Source organism: Cucurbita pepo, unplaced genomic scaffold (genome assembly GCF_002806865.2).
Source record: "Cucurbita pepo subsp. pepo cultivar mu-cu-16 unplaced genomic scaffold, ASM280686v2 Cp4.1_scaffold000631, whole genome shotgun sequence".
Classification (NCBI taxonomy): domain Eukaryota; kingdom Viridiplantae; phylum Streptophyta; class Magnoliopsida; order Cucurbitales; family Cucurbitaceae; genus Cucurbita; species Cucurbita pepo.
In genome coordinates, this window is record NW_019646855.1 from 555 (window position 1) to 17,417 (window position 16,863).

General features: G+C 39.6%; 1 protein-coding gene across 1 annotated transcript; it reads right to left on the reverse strand.

The window, feature by feature from the left end:
• Positions 1-215: 215 nt before the first annotated feature.
• Positions 216-16,196, reverse strand: LOC111785664 (chromatin structure-remodeling complex protein SYD-like; the record flags this gene model as incomplete). Its single annotated transcript, XM_023666046.1, is given in 37 exon segments — positions 216-1,299; positions 1,417-2,576; positions 2,669-2,930; positions 3,012-3,728; positions 3,830-4,060; positions 4,134-4,191; positions 4,310-4,417; positions 4,491-4,588; positions 4,925-4,999; positions 5,086-5,164; positions 5,247-5,416; positions 5,619-5,726; positions 5,963-6,043; positions 6,151-6,267; positions 6,546-6,635; positions 6,724-6,849; positions 7,215-7,428; positions 7,500-7,672; positions 7,756-7,852; positions 8,634-8,690; positions 8,881-8,924; positions 8,998-9,192; positions 9,451-9,631; positions 9,786-9,971; positions 10,075-10,172; positions 10,475-10,749; positions 10,825-10,920; positions 11,177-11,199; positions 11,306-11,705; positions 11,986-12,050; positions 12,148-12,320; positions 12,775-12,947; positions 13,149-13,571; positions 13,710-13,825; positions 14,652-14,713; positions 14,807-14,929; positions 16,081-16,196. Coding segments are annotated over 36 exon segments (7,720 nt in total), but the record flags the coding sequence as incomplete, so codon positions are not given.
• Positions 16,197-16,863: the final 667 nt, after the last annotated feature.

Genomic DNA, 16,863 nt, shown 5'->3' on the forward strand with positions numbered 1-16,863 from the left:
ACTAATACTGGTCGACGATTCTCCTGCCACAGCTTCCTTTGGCCCCGGGGACTCGGGCGAGTCAACCTTGCACATCTTTTCAAACTCCTCTTCTGTCCACTGTTCCTCATAGGATCGCACCTATTAAAATAGAAAGTTCAATGGAAATAAATCAAAATCTAATGACAGCCAGAAGCGTTAAGGTATAACAAATTCACGAGTATTAAAAACATTACTAGACCTCCCCTGCTTCGAGGCAGCATCCATATGTTCAACAGCAGGATCAGTATCATTCACTTCTTTATGTTTACTCTCAATATTCATAGTAGTTACAGAAACACGTCCTTGAACTTCAATTTCAGCACCTGGCATACATACGTCGGAACTCTCATTAAAATTTGAAACATCTGGATGATCGAGATTTTCACTATGAGCTGAGAGACTTTGACAGACACTATGACAATCTTGACCAGGATTCTCCATCGAAGTTTCAACAATCATAACAGGTCTAAGATCACCTTCCATCTTAACTGCAGCACAAACAGGCACCGTTTCGTTCATCGTTGTATTCTCTGTTGTACCAGAAGATACACTGGGACAATCTTGCCCCGCAGGTCTTGCTTTTAAAGTTTCAACAGCTGCATGGTAAGGTTCTGTGTTGTTAGATGCCTTGATAAATTCAACTGAAACTTCAAAAGAAAATTTAGAATTATCATCTCTGCCAGAATCCATGCCTATCTTCTCAGGAGAGTAGTCGATCGAACATTGACCCGACATTTCAGGCATAGATGTGGTTGCAGGACATTCAAGACTTGTATGATCAAATTCTGATGGTTCTGAGAATCCCTCCACGTCAAGAGTTTTCTTTGTGATATCAGAGGCTGGTTCACAGGGACAGTCCACAGAAATTATTCTTTGATCATCAAGAGTTTTCGATTGACTCGGATGAGCTTGGTTAGCAGAAATTTCTGCATTTTCAACAGTAGTCGTGGCAACGGTCACTGTAGTATGAGATCTACTTGACATATCAAGAGGGCATTCTGAAGGCTCTTCCAAAGGCAGTTCTGCCATGTTATTCGAAGGAGCAGGATGATTTACACCATCGTTCTTCGAAGGCGAGGGAACTTCGTAGTTGCTTCTATCAGGATAAGATTTTAAAGATCCTCCACTAACAGGGTTTGCTTCATTTTCCAATACATTATCCATCACCTCAGGAGCCTTTGATACCTTGGAATCACCCAGACTTGAGGAAACAGGCGAGGATTCTGGGGGATTATGATCAGCATTGTTGAAGTTTGATGAAATTGCAGAGCCACTAACCTGAGGACAAAAAGATTTAAGATGTTCTTTCAAAGAAAGGCATAGATCTCTAGCAAATATCATTTTTATTTTGATCAGTACTAAGAGGACAAAGGAAATGGAACTGACAACACTTACCACAGTTGAGCATCCATCATATGTTTCTCTTGATTCAACCAATTTATTTACTGAATCAGCCTTCGCACATCCAGAACCGTCATCCTCGATCTTCGGAACGATGGATTCTTCTAAAGCATTTGCAGAATCTGGTCTCATTTCATTAGCTACATCTGAATATTCTTTTTCATGGGCCTCAACTGGAATGTTGGAATTTAAAATAGCCTCTGATTTATGACTTTTGGTCACCTCCATAGAGGACTTGCTCAAAACAGGCATCGCGGAAGCATCCTTGTTTTCAATCTCAGACGACGCTCCAACTTTAGCTTTTGACAAGCCAGTCCCAGAGAAGACTTCCTTCATTACCCGAGCAACGTCATTTACGTTTGCAGTTTGATAACGGCCTGATGCAGAGGTCTTGTCCAAGGCTCCAGTAGCATCAATCTTTGTTGATGATGCCAAAAGCTGTTTATGTTGAGCAGGTTTGGGTACTTGCTCCTTTCTTTTCAGATCCTGGGAATCCACAGTATCTATAATTTGGGTACAACCTGCGTGATTCTGAACATTGGTTGATTCTTGATTCTCAGTCTCAGTTTTACCTATTAGGCCTATGTCTTTACAACTTGAATCCCCCAATGGCCCTGGTTGCACAAGCACATTCAAATCTTTAGATTCCTTGCCAGCTGAACCATCAAGAACGACAGAAGGCAACGAGGCCGGTTTTTTTCCCCTACGCTGAGAGGGCTCTACCCTTTTAGCAGTCTTACGACCTTGCCGTTTAGGTTCCACATATACGGGTGGTGGACATTGAGATGCAATTTGCACGCTTGAAGCCACTGATGTGGACGAATGAATTGGCTGGGAAATAGGAGCAGTCTCTCTAGCAACATCTGTTACAGCTTTGGGACTCATCCCGACAGCAACATGAACGGCTGGAGGACCACATGTTGGAACTGCAGTTTCTGGAGTTGATGTAACTGGATGAGTTGTGTCTCGCAAGCTATGACTCTTCAGTGTTTCATCTACACGATTATTTGTTACAGTTGCATCCTGGGCCGCACGACTCTTACTCAAGTGCTCAGAACGGTTTGCTTTGGACGCGCAATCTCCAGAAGAAGCGTCCTTGATCACATTAGAAATGCCACAAGAATCAGCATTTTGGTTTTGTTCGGGAGTAGGCCCTGCATAGAATTTAAAAGCCTGAATTCAATGAAAAGTAGATTGATAAACATAGCAGACAATGATCACATGCTGAAGTCTATCTAATACTTGCCTTGTGGTTCCATAGTACTACCACAAGTTGATAGGCTGATTGTCTCCTTGCTTTTATTGGGATTATCTTCCAGTTTATCTTCCTGATTGACAGTACTCAAAGAAGAATCAATATGGTTCATTTGCAAATTCGCATTCAAACTTAGACTAGCACCAGCCATGGTGTTGGGCAATGCAGCTGCTACTACTTGTTTCTTTCCTCTACGTCGTGGTGCTCCAGCTGCACTTTGCGTCTTCCGACTTTGTCCCCTAGGCTGTACAGGCTGAGGATTGAAATAAGGAGCAAATTGTGAGAGAGATGACACAGAAGGAAAAGCAGGACAAGGTTCCAAATTTGATGATACCTCAACAGCCGGTTTTGAAGGGCCAGAACCAGGTAAACTAGAAGGAATGTCACTTGCAACATTAACTTGACTTGCCACTGGGTTTGTGGATTTACCCTGATCATCTTGACATACTTCAGAGGATAGACTACCAGGAACAGGAGGTGGGACCAGCCCCTGTTTTTTCCCCCTTCGTCGTGGAGGTTGTTGTCCAGTTTGAGTTTTTCGACCATGACCTTTCACTTGAACCCGTGCAGGCGAGCAAGCTGGAGCCGACTCAGAGGCAGGAATTATAGAAGGCACTGGGGTAGTTAACTGAGAGTTTGCAGAAACCTCTTTAACAAGTTGATATGTTGTTCCTTCACTAGGCAAAGAATCAAGACCGCCAGTTTTAGAAATGCTTGAAATAGTTTCTCCTTGCAACCCTGTGTCCACGTCGTCTGCCATGGAAGGAGATGGAGAAACCACTGGAGCAGGCGACTTATCGACAGCCACTCTTTTTGGTCTTCCACGACCTCGCCTTGAGGGTGGTGTTTGATGCTGAGCCATAGGCTCAACAGGAGGCAAAGGGGAGGCAGCAGGAAGTTCTTCCTTCAAAACATCTCCTACAACTGGCCCACTAATACTGGTCGACGATTCTCCTGCCACAGCTTCCTTTGGCCCCGGGGACTCGGGCGAGTCAACCTTGCACATCTTTTCAAACTCCTCTTCTGTCCACTGTTCCTCATAGGATCGCACCTATTAAAATAGAAAGTTCAATGGAAATAAATCAAAATCTAATGACAGCCAGAAGCGTTAAGGTATAACAAATTCACGAGTATTAAAAACATTCGTCAGACCTCTCTTGCCCGCTTCCCCCTCCCGTAATTATGTGTGTCGAGACCTCCAAGATATTCGCTCTTCCTCTTTACCCCCCCGACTTGGGCTCCCTCCCTAGGTTTTGGTACTTCTTCAGTTATCTTCATTACTTCATAGAATTCTTTCAGGTCATTATCTGTTACAAGACGTGAAGGCATGGGAGGAATAGGCTCAGAAATTCCATGACCAACTACCAGCTTCTTCCATGTAGCCTGAAAAATTTATGTTCAGAAGTGAACACAGTATGAATAAAGTAGAAGACATAAAGAGTGTCGATTTGCATACCATCTCATGCTCTCGTCGTTCTTTGTCCACTGTTTCAAACACGTCAATCTCTGGCTCACTGTGAACACGAAGACAATGGTCAATAAACTATGGTTTCCTTCCTTATTGCACTTTGAGGGTCATATAATCAGCAGCATAAAATACAAAGTAATGGGGATGGGTCGATGTAGGTGGACCTGCGTGCTAAGAGATCATTCAGAGAATCATCATCTAGTACAGGTGCAGCTTCTTCTTTCTTACACTCGCGTAGAAGAGATTCCAAATATTCCCTTCGATCTTCAGCACTGCAGTAATAAATGGGACAAAAGCAATTAGTGCCTCAAGAACAACATGAACTTTCATAAAAGGGCTACCAACCTTGTATTGTTGTCAAAAAAGCCGGCTGTAATACTCTGGTTAGCCACTCCAAGTTTATGCTCTGCAGCAGCTCTCACTTGTTCTTCCACCGTTTGAACCTGGAGATGGACATAAAAGAAAGATCAGGATGTGCCCAACTGCAACACGTGATAGGATGACAATACCCACATTTTCAATTACAAACCACGAAAAGATAAAGGGATACTAACCTATCAGATTGAATCAAGCAACTAAGAACAGAAAAAGGTAGAAAAGAAACGAAGAAACAAAATGCTGATTATAGAAAAAGCTCTGCGATTGGTTTTAGTGACGAAGTTATCACATGATATCAAATGTTCTTATTAATAAGAAACTTGCAAATAGCATTACTCAAGAGATAGAATAGCCTAGGGGCCGGGGGAAGAGAGATGCCCCTCCCAACAAGAGATACTTACTGTTTCAAATCTAAGAACAAGCACATCCCTCTTCTGGCCGATCCTATGAGCTCTTGCCTGTGCCTGTAGATCAACCTGACAACATGCACAGTGAACAAAATTTAGAACAAAAGCTACATCAGAGTCTTGACATAAATATCATGAAATTTGGATATATATGCCTGTGGGTTCCAGTCTGTGTCGAAAATAATCACTGTGTCAGCAGCTTGGAGATTCACTCCTACACCACCAGCTCGAATGCTGATACCACAGGAACATGCTACTTGAGAATGGAGACAAGAATATTCATAAGAACAGATCAGACAGACAATATGAAAGTTACCTAAGAAGGAATATAAAATAGGGAGAATTTTGCCCATTAAATGACTCAATGAGAGCACCACGATCTCCCCCGGCTGTATGTCCATCCAATCGTAGATATCGATACTGTTTCCAGTGAAGATATTCCTCCATAACATCGAGCAGCCTAGTCATGGTGGAAAAGAAGAGAACCTGCAACGATATTAGTCTATTAGAGATATTGAAACAAAACAGAAGGATATAAGGTGACAAACAGAACAAAAGCTCGTTCTGAATTGAAATCATTGACATAGACAATAAACTAGTCTGACTAGAGGAAAAAAGAAGTAATATATCTTTAAGCATTGAATTCTCATCAGAATTGTATCTTGTTATTGTCCATACAAGTACTTACCCGATGATCAGTCGCTTTTAGCTTTGGTAATATTCTATCTAACATCTCAAGCTTTCCGCAGAGTCTAACAATTGGCGGCAGGTAATGCTTAGGTATCAAATTATCAACCTACACAAGAATACAGAAATTTCTCAGGACAAATACCAACAAGCAGAAAATAAGGTAGTTTAAGCTTCCAACTCGGGGTTGTGCATCGTCAAAATGAAAAGACGGTGAGGATAAAACACTTGGTCAGGAATACAGGGAAGTGGGTGCTGAGACATTCTACCTTCACCCACCCCTCAATTTGTTTATCCAAAAACCATTCAATAGATACTTTGCATTGAAAGAAAAGAAAGACATGCCTCCTCTGCATGAAGATGGCTCAGATAAGGATGGTTACAAATATTACGCAGCTCCATCACCGAGTTATGCACTGATCGGACCTGGAGGGAGAATATGTGTAAGAGAGTGTAGGTAACAATTGAATTATCATAGTAGTTAGAATTACAATTTCTTCTCGAAAAATAAGTAGAACATAGAGTGAAGGAACCTTTGTACTTCCTATTGAACCAAGGTTATCCTCTACTCTCCTCATCAAAAGTTTCTGATATGCAGAAGCCTCACATCTTACAAGTCTTTCAATCTTTTCTGGCAGTTCATTTTCCACCTGCAAGCAAGAATACAAGAACCTAAATACGTGATAACAAGGAAATATTTCTCTGAAATCTTCCATACATAAAAACTACACAGCATTTTCACATTCAGACCAAAAGAACTTAATATTTATTGATACAATTACATCATAATAAATAGCAGAATACTGAAGGGGATGCATGAGAAAAATAGAATGATTCTTCCATAAAAAGGGCAATAAAGCACCAATAAACAGTGAAAACTTATGAAAACATAAGGATGTACTGAACATAAATTTTTGTTCAAACAAACCTTGTGTTTAAGCCTCCGAAGAACAAACGGGCGAAGAACTTGGTGAAGTCGATTTATGATCAAAAGATTCTCCTCTTCAGAAAGCAAGGCCTTGTCCGAAAAGAAAAGTTTAAAAAATTAAGTGAGAAAGACAAAAGGAACTGAATTATAAAGAGAAGTTGCAGAATTTAGGAATTACTTCTTCGGCTGAACTATCACCATTACTCTGGAATGGTTTGTTGAACCACTGAGAAAAATCCTCTGATGAATTAAAAATATTTGGCAACAAAAAGTTCAGTAATGCCCAAAGCTCCTCAAGGTTGTTCTGCACAGAATGGATTCAAAATAAGCCAGCAACTACAACCCAAAAGAAATTTCAACTATTTCCCGAGTAAATTTCATTTTTTATAATGGGCGACGAACTAAATTTAAGCTCTTTATGACAGTGAGGCTACTGCGACTTGACGTTAAGAATGTAATATATTTGAATGCTCGATTTCAGGATCTAAACATTTCAAATCATAATGCCCCCCAAAAGGAAGAGGCTTAGGTTCAGTTGTTCATGATCAAAATATAATTAACTCAAGAAAAAGATAAAGACTAAACCAAAGAATGTCCATGCAATCAGATTGAAGGAATATTCCCCTAAGCTGTAAAGAAAACGAGAAGAGCATTAACAACGACTGTGACCTGTAGCGGTGTCCCGGTCAAGAGTAATCTGTGAGAACTACGGTAGTACTTCAGATCAGCATTCAACTTGCATGAAGCATTCTTTATGCGATGGCCTTCATCAATTATAATATAGTGCCAATGAATTTTGCTTAATTTTGGCCTATCATGTTTGTTCATCAGATACTCATATGTGGTCAGAAGTACATTAAACTTCTGATGAACAATTCTCTCCCTGCAATAATGATCAGGTAAGTTTACGAATTACCCAACAAGGATTCAAGAAGAACATATGGAAATCATTACTTGAATAGTCTGCGCCGCTCTTCTGGAGGTCCAGAATACACAATTTTAAGCACACTTGGGGCCCAGAAGTTGATCTCTGACTCCCATCCAGGTAAAACTGATGATGGTACAACCACCAAAAAAGGACCTCGATCGTTCTTAGTCTCCATTAAATAACAGATCAGGGAAATTACCTGGAAATTCCCCTGTTAGTAACACGGAACGGTGCAGAAGCTAGATCTAGTCGCATACAAGACAGCTTAAAATAGTATGGTACCTGAACAGTTTTTCCAAGCCCCATTTCATCAGCAAGAATTCCATTCAAATGGTTGTTATATAACGAAACGAGCCACCTAAGGCCATTCATCTGATACCTAAAATTTGTATTGCCACATTCACAAAGAATTTCAGAATGGACCAAGCACTGGCTTTTTTTGTTCTTAGATCATATAAGTTCAGAAAATCAAAGAACTAAAGTAAGTAAGAAAAAGATATTGCCAAAAATAGTTTTAATTTTGAGATAAAATTAAACAGGAGGGGATGATAGGAAAAGCATGATACTCACTCCCTCAACTTTCCTCCATGAAGGCAGGCTGGCTGCTCAGCTATGCTTTCTTTAACACTGTAAAGAATATTCATATAAGATATCAGAAACAAATTAACGATATCTCGCTGTTAATGAGAGGTATCAACTTGAAGCCTTAAAACACAAGGAGCTTCTGTCAAGTAATACAAACTGCAAACCGATGCAGTGTATTAGCTAATTTGTTTCGAGGAGGGGTGGGGGAAGAAGAAAGCATGTAATGCGTCACCTATGAGCCATCAAGTAGTACTTCTCGTTACTTTCCAAGTAATGCTGTAAGAAGAATCAATGTAATCAGTCGATGAAACAAAAACAAATGCAAGAAGGTGAGAAGAAAACCACTTGCCTTTGCCTGATCGCTTTCATCTTCATTCTCGATAGCAAATTCANGTATTGCCACATTCACAAAGAATTTCAGAATGGACCAAGCATTGGCTTTTTTTGTTCTTAGATCATATAAGTTCAGAAAATCAAAGAACTAAAGTAAGTACGAAAAAGATATTGCCAAAAATAGTTTTAATTTTGAGATAAAACTAAACAGGAGGGGATGATAGGAAAAGCATGATACTCACTCCCTCAACTTTCCTCCATGAAGGCAGGCTGGCTGCTCAGCTATGCTTTCTTTAACACTGTAAAGAATATTCATATAAGATATCAGAAACAAATTAACGATATCTCGCTGTTAATGAGAGGTATCAACTTGAAGCCTTAAAACACAAGGAGTTTCTGTCAAGTAATACAAACTGCAAACCGATGCAGTGTATTAGCTAATTTGTTTTGAGGAGGGGTGGGGGAAGAAGAAAGCATGTAATGCGTCACCTATGAGCCATCAAGTAGTACTTCTCGTTACTTTCCAAGTAATGCTGTAAGAAGAATCAATGTAATCAGTCGATGAAACAAAAACAAATGCAAGAAGGTGAGAAGAAAACCACTTGCCTTTGCCTGATCGCTTTCATCTTCATTCTCGATAGCAAATTCACTTTTTTCAGCAGTATTCACGTCGCATCCATCATCTGTATCATGCCCAAACCGGCTTTCTGTGGACTTCGCCTCCTGTAGCTTAGATCCAAGCTTTTGAAGATATTTCTCAGTCTCCTTGAGAAGTTGCTTAACACGATCCGATTTTGCATCCTAGCACAAGAAGTGAATTGTTAGAGTGAGAAAAAGAAAAGTCTACAAAATCTGATTTTGCTTCAAGGGAGAAAATTTTGAATTTCCTTCAGCCCCTTTTCAATTTACATATAACACACAAATTTTCACAACTTATAAATTAAAAACTGAAGTCACGAGTAATGCACTGTAGAAATACTTATTCATGATAGGAAATATTATGAAGAAGAATGATGACTTCCCCTTTGATTGCTAGTAATCATCAAAGACGAGACAAACCTGCACCATTCGCAGATACCCCTCGACATCATTGATCTTCAAAAGATTGATCTTCTCACGTTGGATTCTGTCAATTTTCTCACGATGAATTCGTTCCTTCTTTTTGTGGAACTCCTTGACATACTTATTGAAACCCTTCCACCTCTCTCTCTTAACTTTAAATACATCATCAAGTCTTTCCCTAGAATAAAGAGTTGACGAACAATAAGCAAGATTTGAACAACTTTTAACTTCAATCCATCAGAATTTGTTTTTCATTCATGGAATTAAGCCATTTGAGGTTTAATTTGAAGAAAGTATAGACAAAAACTGGCATTAGATAGGGCACCACATACTTGTGAACTTCAATCTCACCAAAGAACTCCTTTTGCCTCTCTCGTATTCTCTTTTGCCTCTCCTCCTTCATTCTCTGCTCGAATTTTTCAAGTTGTTTAATCCTCCTACCATGTTTGTGCTTCTTGAAAGATTTCAAGCGGTCCATCTCATTCGAAATTGGTTTGAAGAAATCATTTAGACAATCACTGCCAAGATTTTTCAAAATTCATCAGAAAGATTAATCAAAGAAGAAATAATAGCAATGAATGTAAACTAGAGGACAACTCATGAGAAATGACTAGTTATTACTTCCTGAGGCGACGCTGAAGCTGCAAGAGTTGAAGTTTTTTCAATTCTATTACACTTCTAGTTTTCGCAGATATATCATCTGATGAGCTGACAGTACTCTGAAAAGTATGGAAAGGAAAATGATACATGAGAAATGAAACGAACTAAATGTGCCAGATCATTATCAATGAAAAATCTTTTTTTTATAAGAAAAAACAGAGATATTATAAAGCTGGAAAGACAACCAAAGGGTGTCCCACCCAAAGAAACTACTTACAAAAATGCCTTCCAATCAAGAATAATCAATAAAAAATCATTTTCAAACTACAAGTTCCAGCAATATCCCAGAGGCATTAACTACAGTTCAATTCAGCATCAACAATGAATGGAAATAGAGAGAAAAACTGAGTTGCACACGAACCTTTAACTTATCAAAACGAGTGGCAATACGTTTCTCAGTTTTTTGTTGTTTCAGTAACCAATTTTGCTCATTTAGGAGTTTCTTTTTCTGCCGATCCATTATCCATTTCTCTGACATGGTGTACTTTCGAGACATCAGCAAATCAGATGGCACTGACTTACCATCATATTCTTGTTGCATAGTATTTAGGCTGCCATTTATCCCTTCATCTACAGATGTCACTTTGTGCACTTCTGTGATGCATCTAGGTTCAGATTCTGGCATATTTCTATAATCTACAATGAAGATTCATAACATTCAATAAGAACCATTCAACCCATGTGAATTAAAGTTCTGCAAAAAGAACTCACCATGAGATGCAAGATTTGAGATCACACTAGCATCTCTCAAAGGCATTACAGCATGGTATTGATCATATGTCCCAGAGATAGGTTTCCACCGCTCCCCTATTGAAAAAGAAGACCGACTATTAGTACGTTGACTCCCTAAACCACTATTGTTTCTAACAACGTGCAACTGAGCAGATGCATCATTATTTCNATTGACTCCCTAAACCACTGTTGTTTCTAACAACGTGCAACTGAGCAGATGCATCATTATTTCTATCAACTACCAGCTCATGCTGACTAGCAAAGGCTGGTAGACTTCCCCTAGAAACCTCATTTGTGCTGTCAATTCTAGGGTTTAGTGGCTTACTCATACCCACTGTAGCAGTGGCTTGATTGGTCTGTCCAATCAGAAGATTGCTATTCCCCAAATCCTCAAAAGGATTATTTGCAGTTAAGCTCCCCCTTGCACTCGAAAAGTCAAGGGNTAGCAGTGGCTTGATTGGTCTGTCCAATCAGAAGATTGCTATTCCCCAAATCCTCAAGAGCGTTATTTGCAGTTAAGCTCCCCCTTGCACTCGAAAAGTCAAGGGGATGCGATGCAGTGCTCAAGAATGTTTGAGAAATTGCTTTTTCCCGCATTAGTTCAGCTTCTGGCTTTCTTACTTCTGCTTGAACAGAATAATCAAAAAGTGGACCCTTGTTATCCTCTTCTCTTCTATTATCTACTTCCTTCATGGAGTCAACCTCATAGGTTCTTCCGGCAGATACGGCGCCTGGGATCATCGTACCTGTTCCCCTTGCAGCATCCAACTTTCCTGATGGCATCATGACTTCACTGGAACTTCTGGCCTCATTAAAAGATTGAGCAATGCCTCTAGGATCAACATCTTTGTGAAGCCCCTCTTCATTGGCATTTAAAGTAATCAATAAAAAGAAGCGACTATGTGATAATGATAATGCATAGTTTTTTTCTTTGAAAGAGGCTAATGCTCAAAAATACAATCTATTGCATGAGAGAAACAATAAGAACAGGACATAAAGAATACAATAAAACATAGATCCTATATGGAATAATCAGCATAGCATTTAGAAAGGAAACACCATAATGAAACCTTAAGACGAGCTGGTATAATGCATAGCTTTGTTCACACACACACACATATATATATTACAGTTGTCTACCTTCTTTAGGAGAATTATTCCCGAGGGCAATTTCAAGATGCAGTTTCTTTGGCATTAAACCATTTCTGAAAAAAAAAGAATGAAACGTAAAATTAAACAACCAACTAGAACAAGTATTGATATTATTTTAACTCAACATGCAGATTAAGAAGAATAAGCAACCTGAATGCTAAAAACACAAGGCACTGAGCCCTAAGTTGCTTTAATTGTTGTTCCTTGAAAGGCAAACGAGATTGGGATGAGGTAGGAACCTGAGAAACAGGAAGCTTTCCTGCTTCTCTAGAAACGGGGTTACGTAACATACTCATTTCTGGTCCGCTGTTCCGCCATGCACCCTGTTAACAATATATGCCAAGTTAATATCTAATTATGGATAGGCATTCTTGGTATAGTTCCCAAATAAAGCTGTTTGCAAAGTCCAAGTAGTGGTACTGAAAAGTGTACTATACAAATTTTGTTTCGATTTTGAAATGAGAGCCAAACGTCAATAAGGCGAGTGGAAAGAATACGCAATAAGCAAAACGTCATGCACCTAAGGTGTTTCAAGTCATATGCAAAAGATACGCAACGGAAAATCAACCCTAATAAAAGAAAAGAGAAGAATAACGAACAAAAGTAGTAGAAGGAGGAGATCAATTGAAGTATCTGGATATTTGTACACAGGTTTATACTTCCACAACACAAACGTTAGAAAGACAGAAAAAAGAGATGTGAACCAAGGTAAAGTGAAGTTATCAAAGGAACTACGTTTTAACAAAAAACTAGCATTATCAAGAAAGTAATAAGCACCTGAATCATTTTCGCAGCATCAACTGATGATGTGCTAGATATAGGTAGTTCACTCTCCAAAACTTTTTCGCCCGAGGTAGATATCCCATCACCTCTGTTCACAGAATACATTTGAGGGTCAATAGCCTTTTCAGCAGCCTTTGTTAATCCATGCTTCACCTGCTCAATATTGCCTGCACCGTATAACGAGTCAGTGAACAGTAGAAGAGGCTTGGAGATAGTGGTAAATTGGTAATACAAGTTGGCAACACTGTATGCTCCATAGTTCATCCTATATGAACATGATACTTTTCCAGTATGACTAAATGGACCTAGATGGCCAAGCCATTGCTAGCTTTCCAACTAACTTTAAAAACAAAAGAAAAGGCACATACCTCCCTTAACTAGATATGCCGGTGGTTCGAGCCTATTTGTCTTCACATTCCTAGGATTAACCGATGGATTGCGGGAATCAAGTTGATGGGTATCGTCACTAGATGGTTCCATAACTGATGTATCCACCTTCTTCCTCTTCTTGGTGCCCTTCTTACCATCCTTATCATTTAGTTGTTTGTCCCAACTCACTGAATCGTGCTTCTCTTGTGACTGTGAGTTGGCAGACCTCGAATCCAAACTAGAAGGACTTCCTTGATCAAAAGATTGACCACTCCGATGAGTTGCAGGTCCTTGGTAGTAATCATGATCTGTACTACTTGGGGCAACAGGTGGCTTGCTTGGAGCAAGTGAGCCACTTCTGGTGTCACTTCCAGATATACCCATTTTGGAATCTTTAGCTGTACCAACAACACTGGAGGAGCCTGCAATTATTTCTACAATGATTTATTCCGAACAAAGTATAGCTTGTGCATTTGTAGACAAACATTATGCAAACAATCACGCGTGCACTTGCAAACCAGATTCACTTATAACCAGTACCAAATAGAAGATCATTGTACCCGCATATTGTGCAGTGGTAGAATCACCCATCTGAGTTCCACCAGTGAGAGGAAGGCGTGAAGCCCTCAAAGCTTCAATATCAAGACCATGTTGATTGATGACAGTCTCCATGGCTCTAGATTAAAGAGTTTTGGTTAACAGAAAGGAAATAAATAAGAATAGCAATCTAAAGAAACAATGGTAGGATTAAAGCAATGAACATTTATTCTGTAAAGAGGTAGAATTGCATCAAAATGCCATTCAAGACCAACAACCTAACAGAGACATATTACACAGTAAAAAGAATTCTAAAAACAGGATTTCTAATCAAATTTCGCATCAATATAGAGCTTCTTCATGGATTAAGTGTCAATAGATGTGACGAATGACAAGGCAAACCTTGGCCTTCCACCCTTTTTATGTAAGGGTCCAAGCCCACCACTAGCAGATATTGTCCTCTTTAGGCTTTTCCTTCTGGGCTTCCCCTCAAGGTTTTAAAACGCATATGGTAGGGAGAGGTTTCCACACCCTTCCAACCGATGTGGGATCTCACAATTCCCCCCCAAAGGGGCCCAAAAGGGGAAGCCGAAAGGGAAAGTCCAAAGAAGACAATATCTGGTAGCAGTGGGCTTGGGCCGTTACATTTGGCATTTACTTAAATTACAAAAAATTAACATTGATTTCTCGTGTATCTAACTAAAACAAAGCCAAATAGATCATTATCCAATTGCAAGAAACCCTTGGCCTCGGTGACCATTGTATCATAGATGCCTTTTGGATATCAGTCATATAGTGAACTATAACCATCATCATGCATATTAATGCAGGTGGTTTATTTTTTTTCCCAAATTAGAACAAATGACGATTCGGCATCGGGAAAATACAATCATTAGGAAGTGCAACAATTATAAGGGGGAAACATAGTCACTGATTCACTGAAGTATGGAACCATCATTCTTTACCTTGATATTACTTGATATGGCATGGAATGTTCTTTCCCACTCGACTTCATGTGTTGCAATATCTGAAACTCACACAAGCATGAAATCATAAATATGAAAATTCTGCGTGCCATTCATTGAGCAGACAAAATGAAAGCAAGAAATGCATTACACACCACGTAGAGTTTTGTAGCCAATTTTGCTGGCTCGTCTCTAGATTCTTGAATTAGTTTGTGCAGAAACTTTGCTGCCTCCAACTCGACATTTTGTGCGGACGCCATCTCGTCCAAGACAGCAACCTAAAATGTGAAAATCATAATCGTGACGTTGATAAGACGACGAACAAAAAGTCCAATTTAACTTAAACAACTAGACACTAAAATGGACAAAGTGATCCTAACATAAAAACAATTCACTGGCAATACAAACGGGAAATGCACTTTCTCTCCAATTGTGTTGAACTTTTCCCATATTTTTCTTTGATGGATACCAAGTAACTAGTGATAACTGAAAGGGAAAATGCAGAATGAAGCAAACACTACTCATAACTATCCTCTAAAACCACCGCATGAAATATTTCCAATAACATCATCCATAATACTATAACTATTACAATTTTACAATCCAGTGAGATCTCACATCGGTTGGAGAGGGGAACGAAACATTCTTTGTAAGGGTGTAAAACCTCTCCCAAGCATATGCGTTTTAAAAACCTTGAGGGGAAACTCGAAAGGAAAAGCCGAAAGAGGACAATATCTACTAGTGGTTGGCTTGGGGCTGTTACAAATGGTATCAAAGCTAGACACTGGGCGATATGCCAGCAAGAATGCTAAGCCCCGAAGGGGGGTGGGCTGTTACAAATGGTATCTAGGGCTGAGCTCTAAAGGGGTGGATTGTTACAAATAGTATCAGAGCCAGACACCAGGCGATGTGCCAGCAAGGATGTTGAGTCCCAAAGGGGTGGACACCGAGCGGTGTGCCAGTAAGGACATTGAGCCCCAAAGGGGTAGACACCGGGCGGTTGCCAACGAGGACGCTGGGCTCCAGAGGGGTGGATTGTGTGATCCCACATCGGTTAGAAAGGGGAACGAAACATTGTGGAAATCTCTCCCTAACACATGCATTTTAAAAACCTTGAGCGGAAGCCGAAAAGGAAAGCTCAAACAAGTCTGCTAGCTGTGAGCTGTTTCAATATCAGTTCAGCTCAAGTTTCACCAGCGGCAGTTGAAAACCAGAACAGACTTCACAATTGAATCAAAAAAAGACAGATATTTAAGCTAGAACAACGACATCAATGTATGTTGGGAAGTTCTTAAGTCTAAAAAAAAAACAGCACGAAGAAAATTAAAAAAGGTGCTTTATCGAATGGGCAACATTTCCAAGTCGGGAAATGAATTTGACAGAGTAGAAAATCTTCATGGACGAGTAAAGAAGAAGAAGCATACAACACCTGAAACGATATCCGCGAAGAAACTGGCAGCTGATGATGAACTACATGAAACAAAACTCTGGTTAGAAGCTGAAGAAATTACCCAGCCCTCGAAACGATGATGGACCTGCCATTTCACCACCTGCTCGTTTTAACAAAAAAATAAAAATGGGATCGTCGTCCAAGCATGCTTCGCACGTGACAATAATCGGCTTTTGGGCCTTTGGCCCATTCATTGAAACGTCGTCGGTTTGGGCCAATAAATGATTGTAATTGCCGACATGTCGGGTTTGGTGAAAATATGGGGACGTTTGTCGACCCATTTTGTTAGATCTGGACCGTTTGTAGGCTTCAAAAGAAAGCCTGTGGGAATGGATTTCCATTCAATAATCCATAGTTAGGAAAATATATTAATTTTTATTTAATAGTATTTTTACAAATTTTTAATAAATATCGTATTAAAAAATAAAAATCTCAAATCACTATTTTTTTTAAATAATAATGAAAAATTATCATGACTCGTGTTGATATGTGGGGATAGTCTTCACTTTTAAGAAGTAAAGAGTAGGTAATGCGACTGTGATACATCATGGGAAGTACCAAATCGGGGACAATCTTCACTTGTAGGGGATAGTTTTCACTTTTAAGAAGCAAATAGTAGGTAATGCAACCGTGATGCATCATGGGAACGTCAGAGTCATCAAGTACCAAATCGAGGACAATCTTCGCTTGTAAGAAGCAAATAGTAGGTAACCCAATCATGACACAGATGGGTCATCAGGTACCAAATAAGGGATAGTCTTC